The 23,249-nt window shown below is 48.4% G+C and overlaps 2 protein-coding genes across 6 annotated transcripts in view; one reads left to right on the plus strand and one right to left on the minus strand.

Annotated features, from left to right (window-relative positions):
- Positions 1-1,553, minus strand: part of FSD2 (fibronectin type III and SPRY domain containing 2) — a 46,917-nt gene extending 45,364 nt beyond the window's left edge. The window contains exons 1-2 of one of the 5 annotated variants that reach the window (XM_044388436.3): positions 935-1,538; positions 215-411 (exon numbers count right to left, since the gene is read on the minus strand). The gene's annotated coding sequence lies outside the window, so the exon portion shown is untranslated. Of the gene's footprint in view, positions 1-214 lie in introns of all 5 variants that reach the window. The other 4 variants (XM_044388435.3, XM_026510548.4, XM_044388438.3 and 1 more) reach the window with 4 other exon arrangements.
- On the plus strand, positions 1,021-18,908 carry WHAMM (WASP homolog associated with actin, golgi membranes and microtubules). Its single transcript, XM_026510547.4, has 10 exons — positions 1,021-1,720; positions 2,877-3,050; positions 5,244-5,394; positions 6,777-6,946; positions 7,794-7,959; positions 10,737-10,924; positions 11,956-12,042; positions 12,292-12,387; positions 16,287-16,719; positions 18,090-18,908. The coding sequence occupies exons 1-10, from the start codon at positions 1,121-1,123 to the stop codon at positions 18,386-18,388; spliced, it is 2,364 nt and encodes a 787-aa protein (XP_026366332.2). The 5' UTR covers positions 1,021-1,120; the 3' UTR covers positions 18,389-18,908.
- Positions 18,909-23,249: the final 4,341 nt, after the last annotated feature.

Genomic DNA, 23,249 nt, shown 5'->3' on the forward strand with positions numbered 1-23,249 from the left:
AGGCTGGCCCTGGTTTTTTGTTGTTTTCCCTGGGGCATAACAGCAACCCCAGCTGCAAACCTTTAAAAGCTCTTTCACTGGTTCCTGAATCTAATCCCAGGAGCCTAGTCTCGGAGAAGGGCTCTTTCTCTCGGCTTCTGGGGTATCTCCCCCCTCCTCCTTTTCCCGAACCCCCTTCCCCACCCCTCCCAGTGCGCTCAGGAAGGAAGCTGACCTGCACTTGTTTCTCGGTGCACGCTGTGCTTTTCCCGGACACAGACTAGGGCTGTCTTATTCCCTTCAAGTCACATCCCATGCCCAAGTTCAAATTAGATTTCCCCATCTCCTTCAACAGGTCTTGGGGATCCAGGTGGTCTTCTTAGCCTGCGTGTGTGTTAGGACAAGGTTCTTTGCAGGTCTCCGTCTCCTTGGCTGTAACATGAAGAGTAGGAACACACTGAATGTAAACATTCGGTCTAGGAGCTGGGATGCTTTGCAGACAGCGACACAGGTTTTGTGTCCGCCCCTCTTGCACCGCCCCGCCCCCAAACCTGCACACAGCAGACACTCCATGAAAGCTTGTGGGATCAGTAACAATAAATGTGTGACTTTTACCCACATATTTAACCCGCTTAGAGGCACTCAGCCAATAACTCCTACGTTTGATTTATCGTTTGGTCTCCAGAAACTTTGCACCGTCCCCGGGCGCAGGAACCCTCCGGTATTCACTGGCGCCCTGCTGAGCAAGGACCGAATCAGCCGGTCCCCGTCCTCGAGAGGTTCGCAGTTTAGCGCAGGAGGCTAAGACGATAACTCTTTCATGTAACGAACACTTTTCCTACGTCAGTAGGTACAAAGGTGGAAATGGTGAGGCAAGGGTGCAAGTTCTCGGGCTCCGGGACACGGTTGCGACAGGGACCACTTCCCAGGGCCCAGACGCCGACAGCCTTCTGACCTTCTCATTGGCTGCCGAGAACCCCCCACGCGCGGACAGCCAATCAGAGGCGCCGCGGGGGTGAGCCCGACGGGCGCTGACGCGAGCGCAGTCTGGCGAGAATGCCGCGATCCGAGGCCGGCCACTGCGGGTGCGGGGAGGCCGGGCGCGCGCGAGCCGGGTCCGCGGGCCGCTGAGCCGCCGGCCATGGAGGACGAGCAGCCCGACAGCTTGGAGGGCTGGGTGCCGGTCCGCGAGGACCTCTTCGCCGAGCCCAAGCAACACCAGTTGCGCTTCCTTGTGGCCTGGAACGACACGGAGGGCAAGTTCGCGGTGACCTGTCACGACCGCACGGCGCAGCGGCGGCGGCGCGAGGGGAGCCGGCCCGAGCCAGAGTCCGAGTCCGAGCCGGCCGCGTCACCCCCGAGCTGGGCGGGCCTGCTCTCGGCCGCCGGGCTCCGCGGCGCTCACCGGCAGCTGGCGGCGCTGTGGCCGCCGCTGGAACGCTGCTTCCCGCCGCTGCCGCCGGAGCTGGACGCGAGCGCCGGCGGGGCCTGGGGCCTGGGGCTCGGGCTGTGGGCGCTGGTGTGGCCGGCGCGCGCGGGCCCCGGGGACGCGGCGCTGCAGGAGCTGTGCTGGCGCCTGGAGCGCTACCTGGGCGAGGCAGCGAGCGGCTGCGGCGGCGCGGCGGTGCGCGACGCGCTCTTCCCGGCCGACGGCGGCGCGCCCGACTGCGAGAGCTTGCGCGACTTCCGGGAGCGGGCCCTGCGCGCGCAGTGGACCGCGGCGGACGCGCGGCTGCACCAGGTACGCGCCGGCCCTCTCCCGCCCGGTCTGCCCGGGCCGCCGCAGGGGTGCGGGCGCTGTGGGTGAGTGTGCGTGTGTAGCGTCCGCTAGAGCCGGGCTGCCGGCGGGCCAGGTGACGGTGGGCGTGGACAGGGCGCGCGCAGGTGCACAGGTGTGCAGGTGCCTGTCACCTGGAGGGGAGCGGGGGGGGGGGGGGGGTCGGTGGGAGGGCGTGCCCAGGCGGGTCAGCGTGCATTCGCCGTCTGGAGCCAGCCTCCGACCACTTTCTCTGAAGACGCTGGCAGAGCCGGCTGTCCTAACAGGATTTGCTAGAGAATAACGAAAGCAGAACCGGAAACAGCCGTAGTACATGTGGGAAACAACAACACGGACTGGATGTAAACACTTCCCGCTTCTGCGAATGGGGGGACAGGAACAATGGAGACCTCTGCTTTAGAAGATAAAGGGGCCTCTAGGAGAAAGGTTTGGAAAGTTACGCAGAGTCGGTCAGATGGAAAGCCGACGAGGAGTGAGCTTTATTTATCGATTTGGAATAGCGACAGGAGTGTAATTTTAAGCTCAAAAGAGGTCATTTGAGAAGCCGAACAATTTATTCTTTGAGTGATAAATTTATAGAATTTAAGGAGAGGGGGAACGCAAGTTCACAGAAGGGGTTGGGAGAAAAAATACGGCATGTGTATCCACAATTTACTACGGGTGGCCAAGATTTAGTGCTCTAACTCCCTGGACATGTCCTCTTGCTTGCTCGTTCTCATTATAGGCCGTTCTTAATCTGGATGGTTTTTCTGTGCCTTCTTTTGAGGAAGGGGGGTGTGGGAGAAGAATTCAGCCACGTTTCAAAATCTTAATTACATCTCCTTAAGCTGCATAAAAAATGAGCTTTTTAAATTAAAATGGCTTTATAAAAGGAGTTTGTTAGGCCTGTCACACCATTGAATGATTACAGCAATAACAGTCTACCATGGATATACCATGATTTAATTTGACCATTCTTGTTTTATTGGGCCTTTTGGTTGGAGGACAATAGCATTTTCATATTTAATCAGTATTTTTAATTTTAAAGTTTAGGGCATTAAAGTGTCTTTACTTTGGTTTGTTTGGTATGAGCTGATAAACACTGGCCTTACTTGAGCTCTGTTTACATTCTGTCGTCTAGGTTCTTCAGGGGCATGATAAAGCCCACACGATGGTAGCACTAATGAACGCTTATCGAGAGGAAGACGAAGCATACCAGGAATTAGTTACTGGGGCAACTATGTTCTTCCAGTATTTACTGAAGCCATTTAGGGATATGAGAGAAGTTGCAACTTTATGTAAGCTTGGTATTTTGGTATGTTTTCTTTACATTTTTTATTTTATCAAATTTACTATTTGTCACATATTTCTTTAGTCCCATTTAAGATTCGGTCTGTGTTTGCACCTTGGGTTCACCCTTATGTTAGATGGTAGTGTATATATGGGTGTGTGTGTGTGTGTGTGTGTGTGTGTGTGTATAAATTTATTTTTAAAAACTCATTTTAAAATGAAGGCACTTTACATCGGTCATCTGAATACCTTAAGATTTCTGCAGATTTTTAAGGGTTAAACATGTTCTTTGCTGATGACTTGGTTTTGATGTAATGCTTATTTACTTTAGCCTACTTTCAGCCTCTAAGGACACATGCAGATTTCCAAGAAACAGGATGAAAATATAAATAGCAGGCCTTGGATCATAAGTCAGTAATTGGCGCTTCAGCGACTGTTGCCATCGTTCTTATTTCCTTGAGCTCTGGAACAACCCAGTGACCCTAGTTAGAACAGGCATTCTTGTCAGTGTTGCAAAGGAACCTAGAGCCAGAGGGGTTAAATAGCTTTCCCTGGGTCTCAACTAGCTCGAGTCAGAAGACATCAGAGAGATCTCTTGATCTCTGCCCCCCGCTCCGGGCCAGCCTTCCACACACGTACTCACAGCCCCTGCTAAGCTGTCATACTGTAGAAATGGCATTCCGTTTAGATAAAACTCATGCCACTCGAATTTCCAGAGAAAGTTGTTCTGCTCATTATTCTGAAAGTTTATTATTTGGATAGTCTTTTCTTCCTGTATATATTTTTTTCTTTAACAGCTTCACGGAGATATAATTCACAGACTATACCATTCACCTGTTTAAGGTACCATTCAGTGGTTTTTAGTATATTCATTTGAGCAACTATCACCACTGTCTAGCTCCAGAACATTTTCATCACCCCCAAAAGAAACCCATGCCCATTAGCAGTCACTCTCTGTTCCCCCCCCACCTCTGACCCTAGGCAACCACCAGTCTACTTTCTGCTTCTAGGCATTTCATCTTGTATGGGACCATACAAGATGTGGTCCTTTGTGTCTGGCTCTTTTCTTGTTGCGTAATGTTTCCAAGGTCCATCCATGTTGATGTACCAGAAGTTCCTTTCCTCCTATGGCCCTATAGTATTCACTACGTGGATATAGCACATTTTACTTCTCCACTTAGCAGCTGATGGACATTTGGGTTGTTTGATGGACTTTTAGTTTGTTTCCACTTTTTGATATTAGGAACAGTGCTGCTGTCAACATCTGTGTACAAGTGTCTATGTGGACATATGTTTTCATTTCTCTTGGATATATACCTAGCAGTGGAACTGCTGGGTCATATGGTAACTATATTTAGCCTTTCCAAAGAACTGTCAGACTGTTTTCCAGTGCAAACATACCATTTTGCATTCCTACCCGCAGTAAATGAGGGTTCCAGTTTGTCTATATTATTGTCAACACTTGTTATTGTCTTTTTGGTTTTAGCCATCCTAGTGGATGTAAAGTCATTTCCTATGGTTTTGATTTACATTTCCCTGATGGCTAACCTGTATTTCTTATATTAATGGCTTTGTAGAATTGGATGCCGAATGACTACTAGTATATGTTGTAATTATGAATAGATTTTACTATCTTTTAGGTTATTGTATTATTTTTGCCCTTCAGAGAAGAGTTATTGTATTGAAAAAGCTTCCTGCCATATCCCTAAAAGAAACCGTAGCAACAGCTAACACTTGAATGTTGTGTACCAGGCCCTGTGCTGAATGTTTAACAACAGAGGTGTCATTTAAACAATTGCGGGGTTAAAAATTTTTTTAAAAATTTTTTATGTAATCTCTATACCCAATGTGGGGCTTGAACTCACAACCCAAGATCAAGAGTCGCACGCTCCACTGACTGAGGCAGCCTGAAGCCCCTACACAATTGTACATTAATAGAGAAACATAACTTGAGAGCATTCCTGTCTAGAAAATGTTATTCTAGTAATGCAGGGTGAAAGTAAGTTTTTATTTTTCTTCATGCCCCAGAGTATCTCTTTGTCTTCCAGGTGGTGCCTAGCTTAGAGCTTCATTCATACTCAGTAAGGAATTGCTGAATGAATGAAATGTAATTAACTAAGTAGTAGTAATAAAAGTAGTTGAAATAATCCGTGTACCCAGTTTCCTGTGGCTCTTGCATTACTATTTTCTCTTACTAATACAATTTTCCCTTTTGTAGAAATCCTTGGATGAGGATGATTTGGGTCCTAAGAGGATAGTTGCCTTGCAGAAGGAAGCCAAACAATGGACCAGACAGGCTGAAGAAGCTGTAGTCTCTATTCAGGACATTACAGTGAATTATTTTAAAGAAACAGTAAAAGCATTAGCAGGTAACAATTTAAAATTCTGTATTAAGATGTGTGTCATTTTCATTAATCAACAACTATTTGAGTGCCTCTTGAACACAAGGCACTGTGTCTCCTGGGAGCTGGGGATTCAGTATAAGAATAAGCATAACCGACACAGTGCAGTCCGGTGAGGGGAGAGATCTCATGTATTGCTTCAAACACATGCAAGATGGCAGTAGTAGCTGGCCACATGGAGAAGAGAAGCATGGGGCTCTGAGAGCCGCCGAGAGGCGTGAGGCTCCTTCACTAGGTCAGTGAAGGCCTCTGGGAAGTGGCGTCTGCCCCGATCTCGATCTCTGAAGGGTCAGAGGGAGTTGAGAGAGCATCAAAGTGAGGGAACAGGGTTCCAGGCAGAGGAAATGCCTCTCACCAAGCTCTCTGGCTGGAGGGAGCTTGGCCAGTGTGAGGAACTTAAGGAAAGCCTGGGGGCTGGAGCAGAGACGAAAGGGGTGTGAGAGAATGCCGCAGACAGGCCGGGGTGGGTGGGGCGGGCGAAGGACTTCTGTCTGATGGAGTAAGTAAGTCACCGTAGATGATGGCCCCAAACAGGAAACCCAACACCGACAAGTTTAAGTTCCGTTCATAAAGTGAAACGTCACGTGGCTCTGAAGTGTGATTCTCTGTATCTGTTTTTATAAATGGTGAGAGTTCCATGGTACATTAAGTGAAATAAACAAGCTACAGAGAAGAATGATGATCTTGTAGTGGTTTTTTTTTTCCTAAAGATTTTATTCACCTATTTGAGAGAGAGCAGAAGCAGGGAGAGGGGCAGTGGGAAGGAGAGAAGCAGACTCCCCGCTGAGCAGGGAGCCTGACATAGGGCTCGATCCCAGGACCCTGGGATCATGACCTGAGCCCAAGGCAGACGCTCAACAGACTGAGCCACCCAGGCGTCCCTGTGGGGTTTTTAATTTATTTTTTGTTTTTGGTGCAAACTGTCTAGTTTGACATAGAAACAGTCTGGATGTATATGTGCCAAAATGTAAGAAATGTTGCCTCAGGTGAGATTCATGATTTATTATTTTTATTTTTTAAATGAAGTATCTAAAATTTTTTTTAAGATTTTATTTTTAAGTAATCTCTACACGCAACGTGGGGCTCGAACTCACAACCCCTAGATCAAGAGTCCCATGCTCCACCGACTGAGCCAGCCAGGTGCCCCAAAGTATCTAAAATTTTTATACTGATGTCCATGTATTATTTTGCAACAATAAAAAAATCATTAAAATAAAACAATTTTTCTTTTAGAAAGGATGTTTTGCAAGTAACGTAAAAGGCAGTAAACAAAGAATTAGCTCGGGATATATTTTTCCTTTTTCATTGAGTTGTAATTATGTTTTATTTTATTAATTACAATCCAACAGGAATGCAGAAACAAATGGAACAGGACAAGAAGAGATTTGGCCAGGCTGCCTGGGCCACAGCAGCTCCCAGATTAGAAAAACTCAAGTTGATGTTAGCCCGAGAGTCTCTGCAGCTCATGAGAGCCAGAGAGTTGTGTTTAAATCACAAAAGAGCTGAAATTCAGAGAAAGGTAAGACAAAGATAAGTGAAACTTGGTTAAAAAAAAAAAACAACCCACATTTTTAGGGCACCTAGGTGGCTCAGTCCGTTGAACATCCAACTCTTGATTTCGGCTCAGGTCATGATCTCAGGGTTGCGAGATCGAGCCTACGTCAGGCTCCACACTGGTTGTGGAGCCTGCTTAAGAGTCCCTCTCCCTCTGTCCCCGTCACCCCCCTGCCTCACACACATGCATGCATGGAAGGAAGGAAGGAAGGAAAGAAAGGAGGAAGGAAAGAAAGCCAGCCAGCCTACACTTCTAGGTGGCACCTTTCTTTCCAAGCACTGTTAACAGACCTTCCTTGCTTCACTCGTTCCGACAGCCTCGACTAGTGAGAATTTAGACTGTGGAAGGTTGGCCACACAGCTTCCCTTTGGTCAAGATGCTTTTGAAATATTCTAGTGTAAGATGCTTCTGGTAATAACGCTGAGCTCAGTACTGAAGTGGGTAATACACTTAAATCAATCAAGCAGTGTTTCAGCACAACCCGAGAGTAATACAAATGTCCTTCATCCTAGGATCACAGCCACTTAAATTTCTCCCTGTAATGTTAAGAGTTTGAAGCAGGAAACACTGCAAATGCCTCACTGCCATTGATCTTTCTCTAAACTTAAATGTTTTTGTATGTTTCAAAGATTATTTGTTAACAAACATTGAATAAGGCATTTTTGTTTTGTTACTTGAAATGGAAAAATGTTTCTCTTCTGTTTTCTGTTTGGTCCTAAGCAGAGAATAGAAAATTGTTCAAATGCATCTAACATTAGCTTTCAATGTACTGATTATTTTTACTTGCTCTTACTTTTTTCATGAAAACAAGATGGAAGATCTTCCAGAACAAGAAAAAAATATAGATGTTGTAGATGAATTAGAAATACAATATTATGAAGTCCAATTAGAGCTGTATGAGGTTAAATTCGAGATACTAAAATATGAAGAAATACTGCTTATAACACAGTTGGACTCAATCAAAAGGCTTATCAAAGGTAAGATTTATATTTAAATGTAAACATTAAAATGTTTAAATCACACCTCCAAGGAGATAGAGGCCGTGTTATTACTTCCTATAAATTGACTAAAACATCTACTGAAATTTCCTAAAATTTTCTTTTAGCATTTTTGTTATTGCTGTGGTATATTCGCAGTTAAACAGGCAGCAAAACAAAGAAAGGAAAACCGTTATCTCCCAGGTCCATCACCTACAGATAGGGAGTGAGGATAGCGCGCTGGGGAGCCTTGTCTGTATTCTGATGTACACAAGTAAATACCGATTTTTAAACGAAAACTGTATATCCTGTTTAGTAAACTCTTCTCATTTAGTGCATGATAACCGCCTTTCCATTTCAGTAAGAAAAACATCAGACATTTTAATGGCTGCACAGTATTTGATTATATGGACTTAAAGTGATTTCCAGTCTTTCACTATTGCAAATGGCAGTGTGGCGAAGAACCTTCCTTTACCTGTCCTTGTGTGTAGGAGAGATTCATTTTTTTTTAATTAATTTATTTGAGAGAGAGACACAAGCAGGGGGAGCAACAGGCAGAGGGAGAGGGAGAGGCAGACTCCCCGCTGAGCAGGGAGCCCGTTGTGGGACTCGATCCCAGGACCCTGGGATCATGACCTGAGCGGAAGGCAGATGCTTAACCGACTGAGCCACTCAGGTGCCCCAGATTGTTTCCTTGGAATAAGTTTCCAGAGGCGGGATCGTTGGGTCAAGGACAGTGCAGACTTTGCATGCTGACACACACCTGCTAGCACTACAATCATCACCCGATGCACATATTTCCTCGCCTCTGTTATCTTCTGATTCCCAAATTCCGTGCTGCATAACGGCCTTCTAGATTGAGGTGGTGCAAAAAGACACGGCCAACGATGAAAATAGCTGTTGCCCCGCACTGACACCATTCTTTTACGTTCTTGCCTACTTGATTGAAGACAACGGCATCCTGTACTTTTCATGTTATTTAATTACAAGCTTGGCGGGCACGATTCTGCGTGTCGACTGGCCGTCTGTATTTCTTTTATTAACTGTCTATCCTTGGTCTTTGCCCATTTTTCTTTGGAACGTTCCCTTTCCATACTAAGGCTGTTACTCTATTATCTGTCCTGTGTTGCAAAGAATTTCTCCCCGCCATTCGCTTTTTCTTGCCTTGCAGAAATACTTCATGTTTAGGAAGTCCCGTCTGCTTTCAGTGACGTGTTCCTGCGTTTGTGGTGACACCTGGCAAAAGTGCTCCTCCTCCCCAAACTGTATCAATATTTTACCGATGTTTTCTTTTAGTATGTTTGTGACTTAAAAAAACAACATTCAGCTCTTTAATCCAGGTTAATTTTGATGTGAGGTAGGAATCTAACCTCCCCCCCAAATTGTGAGGTAGTTCCAGTCACTGATTTTGAAAACGTTTTCCCCAAGTGCTTTGACTGGCTTCCTGTCTCATGTCCAGAATTATCACATTTATTTTCGTCTAATTATGCATCATTCTTTCTCTAGTTTGTGAGTGGCTCCTGGGGCTGGTCCCACACGTTCCCGTTACTGTGCTTGGATGTACATCTTAGTGTCTGGTACGGCAAGCACCTCCCTCAGTGCTCTGCTTTTCCACAGGTTTTCTGACTCTTCTCACTCCTTTAATCTTCCAGAAGAACTTTAGAATCATTTTCCCAAGTTCTAAACCAAAAACAAAACCAAAAACAAAATCTTCCTGGAATTTTTCTTGGGATTGTGCTTAAAATTAGAGATTAATTAGGGGAGAATTATCATCTTCGCAATTTTGAATCTTCCCATCCAAGAACATGGTATGTCTCTCCTTTAACTTAAGGCTCCCCCCCCCCCAAGTTCCCCAAGCATAATGATTTTCTACATACTGAATCTAAATATCTAATTTAATCCTCGGTATTCAAAAAACTTTACGGTAATTTCAGGTTATAAGCATGTTACATATTTAGGGGAAAATCCTATTTAAAAAGTTAATCTGGAAAGAGGCATGCCAAATTGTTCATGTTTTCCTCCAGGAATGGGATTTCAAAGGTTTGGGAAAGGAAGGAGAAAATTTCACTTTCTATTTTACTTAGTTCTGTAGGGCTGGGATTTGTTACAAGTAGCATGTATTTTTTAACAATACATATGTAATCAAGATTAAATATCTTTAGAGCACCTTAATGCCACACCACGGGTAGAATGTAGTTGCCTTTCTGGAGGGCCACTGAACGCTATCAAGAGCCCTGACTATTCATCGTCTAAAGAAGTAATAAACATGTACAGAGAGATTTTATGTTCAGATGTTCGTCACCATGAAACTGGTAATAATGGGACCCTGGAATATTCTAACAATACAGACTGCTCAAATTAGAGAATACTGTGTTGCCATTAAAATTCTGCTTCCATCACATGAAAAATGTCCTCTTGGCACTGTGTTGTTGATATGTGTGGCTGTGTGTACGTGTGTGTAGCTGTGTGTACGTGTGTGTAGCTGTGTGTGTACATGTGTGTAGCTGTGTGTGTATATGTGTGTAGCTGTGTGGCTGTGTAGCTGTGTGTGTATGTGTGTAGCTGTGTACATGTGTGTAACTGTATGTGTATATGTGTGTAGCCGTGTGTGTGTGTGTGTGTGTGTGCGTAGCTGTGTACGTGTACACACGTTGATAGCAGCTCTTCCTGGGTGGTAGGGTTACAAGACATCTTTACTTTCTTACACTTAAAGTATTTTTGTGTTTTTTTTTTTCTATCCAACCATGTTTTAAAAAACGTCCTCAATATGTTTCTAGATAAAGAGGAGGAAGTTGTCTATTACGACCCGTGTGAAAGTCCAGAGGAGCTGGGAGCCCTGGATGGTGTGACGGGGCTGCCGGGGGACCGGAGCGTGGAGGTGAGAAGGCTGAGCCGGCAGTGCCAGCGCCTGGAGTCCCAGCGGGGCAGGATCTGCGCCCGGAGAGCCTGTCTCAGGAACAGACAGGTAGGTGTGCCGGGCAGGCTGCTGTCTTTTCCTTCTCCTTCCAGGGACTCCTCCTATGGAAAATTAGAGGTTTTGAAAGGAAGGCTTTCTACCAATACAGTGATTAATTTTTTGTCTGTTTACATAGCTATCAGTGGCTACAAATAAAATATATTTACATTTTTTAAAAAAGGATTCTGTTTCTTTTGGGATCTAACCATTTACCATAATCTCTAGATTTTGATTGATCCATTCAACAACTGTTTGTCAAATGCCTGTTACATACACAGGTATTCTAAAAATCATGGTAGGTAGAAACTTATCAGGTATAGTACATTCTAAAATTTATTTTATCATAAATTATTGATTATAGAATATTAGAAATAACAGGGCGTGGGCTGGCTCAGTCAGAGGAGCTTGCAACTCTTGATCTTGGGGTTGTGAGTTTGAGGCCCACGCTGGGTGTAGAAATGACTTTAAAAAATTTTTTTTTAATCTTAGAATATTCAGTTCATTTCAATCCTTATGTTTGGTGAGTGATTTTTTTCTTAATTTTTAAAAACTCCATGATTACATGAAAGGTAATATACTAAGAATGGTTATGCACAGTTAAAATACAGTTTTTAATACAATTTTCCAGGTATTTGTGGGTTGGATATGATCATATAGGTATGTTTGGAAATGTAATTACTATTGTAATATTGTGGGGAGATGTGTTTAAAACAAGTACATGGAAACAGATCCTTAGGACACATGCCATTTCAGCGTGGGGACTGCCTGTGTTCCCTCATTTCCACCTGGGGGTTTCCTTTTCCATCTTTCACGGCACGGAATCAGCCGTGGTCCTTACCACTGGGTCGATCCCCGTAAGTAGCCCGTCAGCACAGGCCCTATGCCCGAGGGGAGGCAGGACCACGGAGCCACGCCAGGAACTCCTGAGAATGAATGCCTCACACAACAGCACAAACACAGCACCGCCTTCTGCTGAGCTTCTCCGCTAGAGCCCGCGGTGACACTGACAACTGTGCAGGTGACTTGTGTTGTCCTCCCAGGATCAATGCAGACAGAATCATCGGCTCCGACTGCAGCTGGCTGAAGAAAGTGTGAAACGTTTTCATCAGCATCACAGTATCCAGGTGGTAAGTGGTTGAAGAGAAAATGCCTTCGGTTTGCATCATGTGACACACTGCCTTAAATCCTTGGAGAGTGGAGCTCCTGCCCAGACAGGCGGCTGGCGTGATCCTGGGGAGCCTGCAGTCCCGCCCTGCGGCTTGGGGAGGGGGCGCGGGAGGCGGGCTGGGGGAGGTGCCAGCATCGGGTCACCGACCCGTTCTTCCTCAAGACTTCTACTTTGAGAAATGTACAAACATACGTTTCTTTAAATATAGAAAAGAGACAAGATGAAAGAAGAAGAGCAAAAGAAAAAAGAATGGATAGACCAGGAGCGCAAAAAAACACTCCAGCGGTTGAGAGCATTTAAAGAGGTAAGTTCTAGAAATAGTCACCTCACCTGCATTCTCTGGAGACATAAATGAAGATCACCCGTGCTGGGAGCCAAGTGTCAAGTATCATGAACAGATCATTGGGAACACAAAATCTTCCCCAAACGCCATTATTTTTAGTGTAGAAATAAAAAACAAAAATATTAGAATATTTTTTAAAAGATTTTATTTATTTGAGAGAGAGAGTGAGCGCACACGAACGACTGGGGAGAGGGGCAGAGGGAGAGCGAGAAGCAGGCTCCCCGTTGAGCAGGGAGCCCAATGTGGGGCTTGAGCCCAGGACCCCGAGATTGTGACCTGAGCCGAAGGCAGACGCTTCAACCAACTGACCAACTGAGCCCCCCAGGAGCCCCGAAAATATGAGAATATTAAGTGGTTTTTGATATTGCTCTACACCAGGGCTCCTGCTCTCCCCCCCGACCCAGTGGTGCTGACTCTGTCCGCCGTGGTGCTGCCCAGCCAGTTAGATGGGCCTCAACTTTAGCTCGCTTTTTCCTCACCTGTAATAAAGAATTCCAGTCAAGGGAGCACAGTGACATAGTATATAGTTAAGGGCTCTGTGGAAAGTGAATAGGTTTATAAAGAAAGTAAATAGCTACTTATTTAGAAACAGTGTTAAACTAGTGGAATATAAAACATAAACCCATTTTCATCACACACCTACAGCACGCCTTCACAAAGACCCAAGTCTGTAGCTGCCCCCAAAAGGAGAGACCGCCCACGCCCAGACAAAATTCTCGAATAAAGTATTGAAGGTGTGCTGTGATGCCAACGAGAAAAGGGGCCACTGGAGACCACACCAGGACACAATGACTTCAGCTTGCTTTCTGATGTGCTTACTACTCTGATCATTAATGAGCACCTACTGTATACTAGCCTGGTGCTAGACACGTACATTCATTCTCATTTACTTCTTAACCCTGTGGCCCCAAGCGGTTACACAGCTTAGCTCAGGCTTATGTGCAGTCACTTGTCTCTAACTCCGGAGCCACAACAGGCCTTCTCCTGCCTGGGCAGCGTATCAGGATCAGCTGGGGAGCTTCTAAAAGTCACGAATCCCAGACCCTATGTCCGGAAGTGGGAAGACTTGTTGGAGGGATGTCGTGGGAAAACCAGATGAAGGCAGGCAAATGTGTGCAGGATGACCGGTCGGTCAGCTGTCGCCGGAGGGCACGGTGAATGGAGCAGTCAGGGTGGAGGAAGGGTCTGGGGGTGCAAGTCCGACTCTTTAGCCTCGAACCAGCTGATCAGGAATCAGTTTTTCAAATGTGGAGATGGGAGGCACAGACTGATGGAGGGTGACAGAACCAGGCCACCTACGCTCTCAACAGACTGGAACAGGGAGTTAAAAAATGTAGCCCACTGACTTCCCATTGGTTTAGAGTGCAGGTTTTTTGGTTGTTGGAGGTGTATCCTTCTCTAGAGGTTGGCAGGAAGGAACGTGGAGTGCTTGGGGTCTCAATGCAGGGGGAAGAACCTTGAGAATTTAGTTTCTTTCAGCCTCCCACCAGTCACTTGTGATGAAGCTCCAGAAAAGCCCGTGCATTTTTGAGATGCATGAACAGAAGCAGCCTCTGGTGACCAAGGGGATCCTGTGTTTGCCAAGAAGTGCCACCCTCCAAGGGGGCAAAGCCAGTTTGAGCACAGTTGGCAGGAAGGAAGTAGGAGCAGCAGAAGACAGGAAGTGAATCCCGTGCTGAGCCCAGACAGGTTGTTTTTAAACATCTGAGGGGCTGCTAGGAGGTTGAGGGTTTAATTTGTCTTGGGTGAGCCCTGGGGAGACACACTTCCCAGCAACGTAAGGCAGAACTCAACAGGCCAGAGTCACAGGGACATGCAGCCACAGGGATGCCGAGGGGGTCTCAGGGGGTTTGGCCTCCCTGCCATCAGGACGGTTGGACGACCCCTGGAGGCTGGTCCGGAGTTTCCGGGACTCCAGTTCTGTCTATGTGACTACGTCACATAGTCACTATGTGACTGGCAGCCGCATTGGTGAGGTCTGGGGCTTGCTGCTGTCGCTTTCCTGTTTGCTGTGGAAAGACTTAGAAAAACGTGGCAGGGAGACCGTGCAGGTGTGGTTCCAGACCACCCTAGTAAAGCAAGGCAAGTGAATTTTTTGGTGTCCCAGTGCATGTAAAAGCAATGTTTATACTATACTGTATGTAGTCTGTTAAGTGTGCAATAGCACGATGTCTACCGAAAACGTACATACCTTCATTTAAAAACACTTCATTGCTCAAAATGTGATCATCTGAGCTTTCAGCTAGTTGTAGTCTTTCTGCTGGTGGAGGGTCTTGCCTGCATGTCGCTGGCTGCTGGCGGGTCAGGGCGGCAGGTGCCGAAGGCGGGCTGGCTGTGGCAGTCTCCTAGAATAAGACAATGATGAAGTTGACTCTCTTACACGGGCACAGTTTGGGCACCCCAAAACGGTTGTTTTTAAAGATTTTATTTGAGAGAGAGTGTGTGAAAGAGCACGAGCAGGGGGAGCGGCAGGCAGAGGGAGAAGCAGGCTCCCCCGCTGAGCAGGAAGCCTGACTCAGGGCTTAATCCCAGGACCCCGGGATCATGACCTGAGCCCAAAGCAGATGTTTAACATCTGAGCCACCCAGACACCCCGCCCAAAACAACTATAACAGTAACATCACAGATCACCGATCACAGATCACCGTAACACACGTAATGATGAAAACATCTGAAATATTGCAAGATTTGCCAAAATGTGACACAGAGACACGAAATGAGCAAATCCTGTTGGAAAAATGGCCCCAACAGACTTGTCTGACACAGGGTTGCCACAACCTTCAATTTATAAAAAATGTCGTATTTGCAAAGCGAAATAAAGCAAAGTGCAATAAGATGAGGTATGCCTGTGCTCTTTATCATGGATTGTACTTTTGGTATATTACTAAGTTTACATCAGCATTATTACGTTACATACATCCTCTGCCAGTTTGGTTTTTTTCACTTAAATTACATTTTTGAGATGTGTTCATGTTCATATATATAGATCTAGTTCATTCTAATGGTTTCATAGTATTTACATTTTCTGTGTTTCATTGGCTGGTCAGAGCCTTCATCAGGGACCACCCTCCCACCACTCAAGATTCGTTTTCTTTATATGAGGTTGTGTTTTTCATTTATCTAAGTAATACCCGAGAGACCAGAATGTTTTAAATTTACATTTTTAGAAGGATCTGGGTGGCTCAGTCTATTAAGTGTCTGCCTTTGGCTCAGGTCATGATCTCAGGGTTTTGGGATTGAGCCCCGCATTGGGCTCCCTGCTCAATGGGGAAACTTCTTCTCCCTCTGCCCCTCCCCTGCTGTGCTCTCTCTAAATCTCTCAAATAAAAATAAAATAAATTTACATTTTTAAATTATAAAATTTACTCTAAACTTAAAAATTAGAGGAGAGACATGTTACACCTGTCACTCTGAGGTCCACTCTGGGGGAATTTTTCATACTGCTGTGTTTTACATGGTTATAAATTTAACACTGTTTCACCTATTTTTTTAGAATGTTTCACTGACTTTGTGTCCTGTTTGGTTTTTTGTCGCTGCCTAATATTTTAAATAGATTCACCATCATTTTCTCAGCTAACTTCCTATTATTTCAAGTCTTACTTTTTATACTAAAACTATTACGTTTTCATCTATGTGTATACTGTCATATATTTACTTTATTACAGAGAAAGTATTATATATCAAAGGAATACTTATTCCTTAGTTACAGATTTAGTAGCAAGGGCGGCTGTCCAGAGTGAGAAGGACAAATGAGAACCCCCCCAGGCAGAGGCCCGTCAGCGTTTACGTACTGCCCGCCCGTTTCAGCATCCTGACCGTGTGCGTGGCGGCAAGTTTCTCAGGCACCATTTCCTTTTCAGAGATGTCCCGGTGGGTCTGCACTAAAGACCCCTCGCTCAGCACCTGCAGCTCCTCGCCTGCCAGATGCGTCTTCTCCACAGACCTCCCCAACGGCCGCCGAGAGCCATCCGTCCTCCGCGCCCTTCTCTGAAGTCAGTAACACGCAGACCCCTGAGGAGCCGCAGGGCTCTGGAAATGCTGTCCAGAGCTCCGTTCTGGTTGGTGACCAAACACACTGCAGATCCAGCGCGGAACTGTCACCGCCGCCACCCCCGCCGCCGCCGCCACTGCCCCTCCCTGCTCGGCCCTTTGCTTATTCTCAGTCCACGAATGGCCAGAACTCACACTCTCAGACTTCGGTAACCGCCGATGGGCCACTCCCGCTGGTGTGCGAATCGCCCGAGTCATCGGCTGGAAGAGCGTGTTATGCCTCAGCCGGTTTCGGAGGCCCAGGTAATGGCTGGGGTCCTGTCCCCGCTCAGTTCTTGCGCGGCTGGCTGGAGCAATCGCCCTCAAACCAGATCTTTTGCAGAATTCTCTACGGTCCTAAAATTCTCCAGCATTTGCTGCCTTAAGTTATCGCTCTCACTGCAAAGTTAGCACAGCCCGAATCTGAGTTGGCTAAACGCTAACTCATCTTGAAGAAACGATCTCTACACGGTTAACGGTCCCATGACCTGGGGTCGCTGTTAAAGGATCCCGTTTCACGTTCTTAAGACTTGAGTGTGCGTTTGATTTCTGCCACTGGAATTTTTCTCAGTGTTGCTTTGAATTAAGCTGCTGGCGCCTCTTGAGTCATTTACAGAATTTAATTATTGCAACTTAAGCTGAATATTGGTGGGAATTATTGTAGAGGAACATTTGAATTCAGAAGGTTCTTACAGACTGGTGGACTGAGAAACCGTATTTTGGGAGATCTTTCTAAAATGAAGTGGTCAAAGAAAACCCAGCAGACCCCATTTTGCCTTTGCACGTACAGTACACTGAATACACATGAATGTTCTTTGTTGAGCGAGGGCTGTCGCTCTGACTTGTAGTTCTACTTATGGCTGATACGTTGACTGTTGAGGAGACTGGCTTATATCCCGTCTGCCCAGCCTCAGAGCCTGCTGCTTTGGGCGGGTGTGTGTGTGTGTGTGTGCGTGTGTGTTAGATAAATCCCAGAAGAATTCTGTGTACCTTTGTTACAAAGACTACGCCTGAGCCCCTCCAGCTGGAACGGGCAAGGGGGCGGCAGTAGGCAACCTGTAAACGGAACTGTTCCAAACTGCACCGCCTCCTCCAGGTTCACTGTCTCCGATGAGTCTCCTTTCAGCCTCTTCCTGTGTGCAAACCTCCTCCTGTCACCGTCACAGAACGAGTCACCACTGACACACCCCAGAGTGAAGTTAGAGAAAGACGGCAGGGACACGGTAGAACAAGATTTTCTTAGAGTGGGAGGCAAAATGGAGGAGATACAATTTCGTGATCCGGGCACCCCCGTCACACACACTGGGTCAGGATCTCCCAGGCTTCAGGATCACACACAAAGATAACCTGTGTCTTGAAAAACAGCCGTTGTGAGGACAGGTGCGCATGACCGTGCCTCAGAGCTGCCGTGGCTTCGAGGATGTCGTGGACGGGGAGTGGTCGGGGGAAACAGGAGTGCTTACCCTGCGCTCACACAGGGAGCCTGGGGTTGACCTTTCTAGTGCGAATCAAAGCATCTGAGATCCTGTTATTAAGCCGTGTGTGACCAATCACGTAAGCAGGACCCAAACACCCTGGCATCTTGGGGGAGAGCACGGTTTCCTGATCGTACCTGCTCTGTTTGCTTCTTTCAGGATCTATGGATGAAGTGCTGGCCTCCCTAAGGAGTGGCAACAGCCCCCTGCAGAGGGTGGACTTGGCCGCTCCAAGCCCTCCCCACACCTCCTTCAACGAGCAGCTTCTGGCTGCCATAAGGCGGGGGGTCACGCTGAAGAAAGTTCACTCTGGCGTCGGCCTGAGCCCCAGCAACAAGCCGACCAGCGACCTGGAGAGAAGCATCAAGGCGGCACTCCAAAGGATCAAGAGAGTGTCCGCGGACTCGGAGGAGGAGGACAGCGAGGAGCCGGGCCCGGGCGGTGAGTGGGACCGCTGAGCGCTCTGCCCTGCCACGGGCTCCCCGCACTTGAATGAGGTGACGCAGGCCCAGCACCCCTGCTCGAGAAGCCTGTGAGCAGGTCCATCAGCCAGGTGACAGCCTGAGAGCTGAGCAGGGCTTTGCGAGATGTTGGCAGCTTTTCTGGAATGCCGTGGCTCTTAAATTCAGGGCAGGAAGTCAAGGGGTGGTGACTTCCACACACCAAAGTGCAGTTGGGATCTAAGAACCCACAGTGTTACTGGTGTAAGAGAATAGTATTTATTTTTCACCAAGGATTACCTAGAATCATTCCCTTATTCCGAAAAGAAGTCGCAGCAGCATTCAACTACTGACCGTGTCTCCCTGTTCGTGTGGATTCGTGGTCTCCTCACAGCCAAGGGTTGGAATGTGAACACGATTTTAGCAAGAATCAGAATAAGCTGCTTATAGCCAGGAAATATTTTAAATATTTTAAATGAAATATATTTTATGTATCAAGTACTATATAAACTCATAATAAAGAACTATTTATGACGTATCAGTGTCACTCATGAGGACACAAAACGTAATATCTGAACACAGCTGTCCCTGCCTGGCGGGGGGCAGGGGTGGTTTAAAGTTTTTAACAAGATTTCGGATAATAATATTCCCCTCAGGAACTGAAGTCTCATGTGGGGATCTTTCCTCCTTGCTTTGAGGTGAATGCAGGACGGGGAAGGGGTCAACACAAGGCAGTCTGCTCATTTCTCAGACTGTCCACAGTATCCCCACTAACCTCAGAAGCCTCAAGCTTGCCGTGGCAATCCTGAGTTTCCACAGAACAGGATGCATCGACCTTCCTTTGTTTCTAAAGAAAAGTTATTTATCAAAACCCCTCCTACTTCCAGATTCTTCTTAACTCCATCCTCATAGACTCAGTCCTGAGGGGCCTCCGCTGGGAGGGGTCTGGGACCTTCCTCCGTGTGTGGCCACTGTCAGGTTGCCCATGGGTCTGTCCCGTGTCCTGCCTTCCCCGACCTCGAGATGCCAACCTGAACCCAGCTCCTGGGCATGAACATGCGTGCTCTGCATGCAGGCTCTGCTGCCCCGGCCCCACTGCTCCCGCACAGGTCCCCAGGGGCGCCACACAGGGGACACTCGCCCAGCCACCTGCTGGCCCTCAGTCCCAAACCCGAGGCAGGTCCGGTGCCTGTGCCTCAGGCCTCCTGCCCCAGCACACATGGACCGAGCTTATTAGCACGTTTCTCTGGAAGGAATCTGATATTTTAAAAAATGGCGAAGTCAGAGCTTTGTTGGACTTCCCTATGCTTACTTGCAGTTTGATATTGTTTTTATCTTAATTATTGTAATTTCAGTATTCTGAGACTTACTCAAGCTTGGATAATTCTCAGAATGTGCTTTGCAAGGGTTGCCAAAGACAAGAAGCCTTTGGAAATAGGATCCTTTACAAAAGAGAGTTCTCCCAGTTAAAACCCCTCACCCAACTGTGCTCTGTGCATCAAAACTTACCCTTCTCCGGAGCCTCCTCTCCCTCATTTCCCCCCTCACCCCTTTCTTCCAGCCAAACGTTGAATTCAGCCCAGACTCTGGTCCAAGGAGACGGACAAGTGTGCCCTCCGACTACCTAACTTCCAACCTCCCAAACTCCCACCCTGCTCTCCCAAGGACCCCGGTCACTCTCCAGCCGCCTTCCCAGCTCCCCAGCCCCTCAGCGGCCCATGGGGGACTGAGTCCTCGGGGACCTTGCTGCTGTCCCCTGGGCAGCCCCGCCCCTCCTGCAGTCTGTACTCGGCATCAAGTTGCCCCAGCTGAAGCCTAAGTGCCTGGGATGGCACCTGCTTCCACGTCCTGGCAAACCCACACCCATTGTTCAGCATCAGTCCCACATGTCTTTCTGCCCCCTCCCCCCTCTCCGACAACTGCACCTGTCCCCTGGCACCACTCATGCTGCCTCCCACAGCCCTAGCTCCACAGGCAGCCCCTCGAGGCCATGTTTTCTACCTGGGGTGGGCCCTCTGCCCAAAGCTGGTCCAGGAGAGCAGTCCATACTGGCAGCATCCTTGGGGTGTCCTGTGGTGAAAAAGGAGACGTTGAGCCAATCAGACTTCCCTGTTCGAGTGCTCATTCATTCCCTCTCCAGAATTTGAGTAGGGGAACCAAGCACGTGATAGCAGGTGCTAGAATCAAGGGGTTTTCCATTCATGAGCCCCCAGCACGGGAAACCATGAAGGCGAATGAATTCATACAGCAGAGCTTCGCGATTCTTAGGTATGTAAACTCACGGGAGGAGTGTACTGGTTTTCTGCTGCTGCCGTGACAAACCCCCACAAACCAGGGCCTTCACACACACTCCACATCTCACGGCTCTGTAAGTCCAAAGTCCGCCATGGGCCCCACGGGGCTGACCTCCAGGTGCAGGGCCGTGTTCCTTTCCGGAGGCTGTTTGCTTGCCTCTTCTGTTTCTAGAGGCCACCTGCGTTCACTGGCTGTGGCCTTCATGCCTCCTCAAAGCCAGCAGTCGCTCATCTCTCAGACTCTTCTTCCGCCATCATATCTCCTTCTGACCCCAGCTGGGAAAGTGCCCTGCGTTGAAGAACTCATTAGACTGGGCCCCCACCCAGGTAATCCAGGATCATGTCCCCACCTGGAGTTCTGTAACCTAAGTCACAGCTGCAAGTTTCCTGCTGCCACCAAAGATCACGTATTCCCAGGTTGCAGGGATTGGGACGTGGACATCTTTGGGGAGCCACCGTCTTGTCCAGCACGAGGAGCTTGCTGGGAGGCACACCGCCAGGCCCGGTCTGCAGACCACCCTCCGAAGACTGAGTGCACACACAGGCAGGCCGCCAACTCGGGGCTGTGGTGAGGGACTCGCGAGGCAGGCAGAGTCACTGCGGGCTCCTTCCCGGGGCGGGGGCCCTGAAACCTGATGTCTCACAGGTCTGAGGATCTTCAGAGTGGCCTGGGCTCCACCAGTTCTGGGGAAGCTGGCTGTGCTCTGGCCCCCGTTCGGGGCCTCACAGACCCCCCCCCCCATCAGCTGGGTTCCACTAGCACCTAAACATACCGTCTCACCTCACCCCTGGAGGTACATACCTGTGGAAACTGGGAACCTCACCTTTGCGTCCCCAGGCTGGCACAGCGGAAGGGTTCCAGGCAGCAGGAGGGGAGCAGGAGGAGCCCTGTGAGACTGGGCAGTGGGAGGTGCCCTGGGAGGCCTTGCGGGAGTGAGCAGGTGGGGCTAGAATCTGATGTCTCCAGCCTTGGGAAGAGGCCTCTGGGCAGCTTCACATAAGAGGAACCGGAGGCTGGAGGAGCCCTGGACAATGGAGGCCGGGAGCAGGCCGGGTGGTCCGTCTGCAGAGTGTGGCAGGGGTGAAGAGACCGGACAGCCCGAGGGAGGACCCAACATCACGAGTTGCCAAACAGGCAGCAAAGATGGGCCGGCGCAGAGGGCAGGATGGTGGCTCTGCAGGATGGGAGCTGGACTGTGTGGGGGCCGCTGGGACGCAAGCCAGGGGCATGGGCGGCTGCTGATGGAATCAACCATGGAGGTCCTGAGACGGCCGGGGTTGAGGGGAGAGTGTCAAGGGAAGTGGCCAAGGCTGGATCCTTGGAGACCCCAACACTCCAAAGCAGGAGGAGGAGTGGAAGGAGGAGGGACAGTCAGAAGTAAGACAGGATTGGGAAGGAAAACTTCAGCGTCTGGGGAGGATTATTTCAAGAGCCAGGTCAACGTGGCCCAATGCCCTGGAGAGGTAAAGCACAGGACCGGATGTGGTGTGAGGAGGCCCCTCGGGGAGGTGGCTCTCGCAGTGGGCAGGGTCACAGGCTAACCCACAAGGTGGCTGCGGGCCTGCGGATGGGAGCCGTCTGCAAACAAGCAGGCGTTGGTGGCCACAGAACCCACTTCCGCTCAGCAGTGAGCTCCTGCGCAAACGCATCTGGCCTACCCAGCAGTCCCTTCAAGTTAAATCACTCTCCACCCGAGACCTTGGCTGTCAAGCGGGACGGCCACAGAGAGAGCTCTGGAGCACGGGAACACCTGAGTAATTCTCGTACTCCCAAGCACGCAAGCAGGACACAGAGCGGGAGACAGAGCAGGGCAGGGGCAGGAACAGAGGACACCTCAGCAGGCACTAGACCCTTCCTCCCAAAACCTCGAAAGATATGTAACCCCCACCCCGAAACTCTGAAGACTCACACCGGAGAAAAGGGGGTCCCAGAACTGACCAAGATCAAATTGCACGGGGCTGGTAGAATGGGGACTCAAAACAGAAACTAACTTGAATGAGAGGAAAAGAGAGAAAGTCTTATTTCTTCCACTCCTGAGCTGTGGGTTGAGATTCACACTTCCTACGTGTGTTTGGGAAGAGTTGGTTCTCTGCCTGACGCAGATTTTGTCAAGTGAATATCTGTTCAAACAGCTCTGGAAAAGCTATCTTTTCTGGTAGAATGAGTCTCTGAGATTAACTTTCCCCCCAACAGCCAAGAACACAAGCATACACTCTGCTGCCTTCCGCTCAGAACGCTAGACTTGCAGAAGAAACAGGCCTCTTGGGTTGAGAACAGCTCTGGTACTGGCCCCATCAAGGCAAAATGTCACCACCTGAAGGGCAGGTGTCCCCTAAGCATACCCACGCATGGGGTTGCCCCAAAGAAGGAATTGGAATGTTGGCATACTCAAAAACTCTCGCTCCATTCCACCAAAAGCGTATGGACCTCAGCCCACACCGCCATCCTTGCTTCAGCTCAGGAAGTGACCCCAGAGAACATCAACCTATCCTTGGGGAGATCAAGAGCTTCCAAAATACCTTAAGACACAAAGGATTTTTGAAATCCTGAAAGATTTTTGTTGACTTAAAACCAGACACCAACA

This window comes from Ursus arctos, unplaced genomic scaffold, assembly GCF_023065955.2.
Source record: "Ursus arctos isolate Adak ecotype North America unplaced genomic scaffold, UrsArc2.0 scaffold_28, whole genome shotgun sequence".
Taxonomy (NCBI): Eukaryota; Metazoa; Chordata; class Mammalia; order Carnivora; family Ursidae; genus Ursus; species Ursus arctos.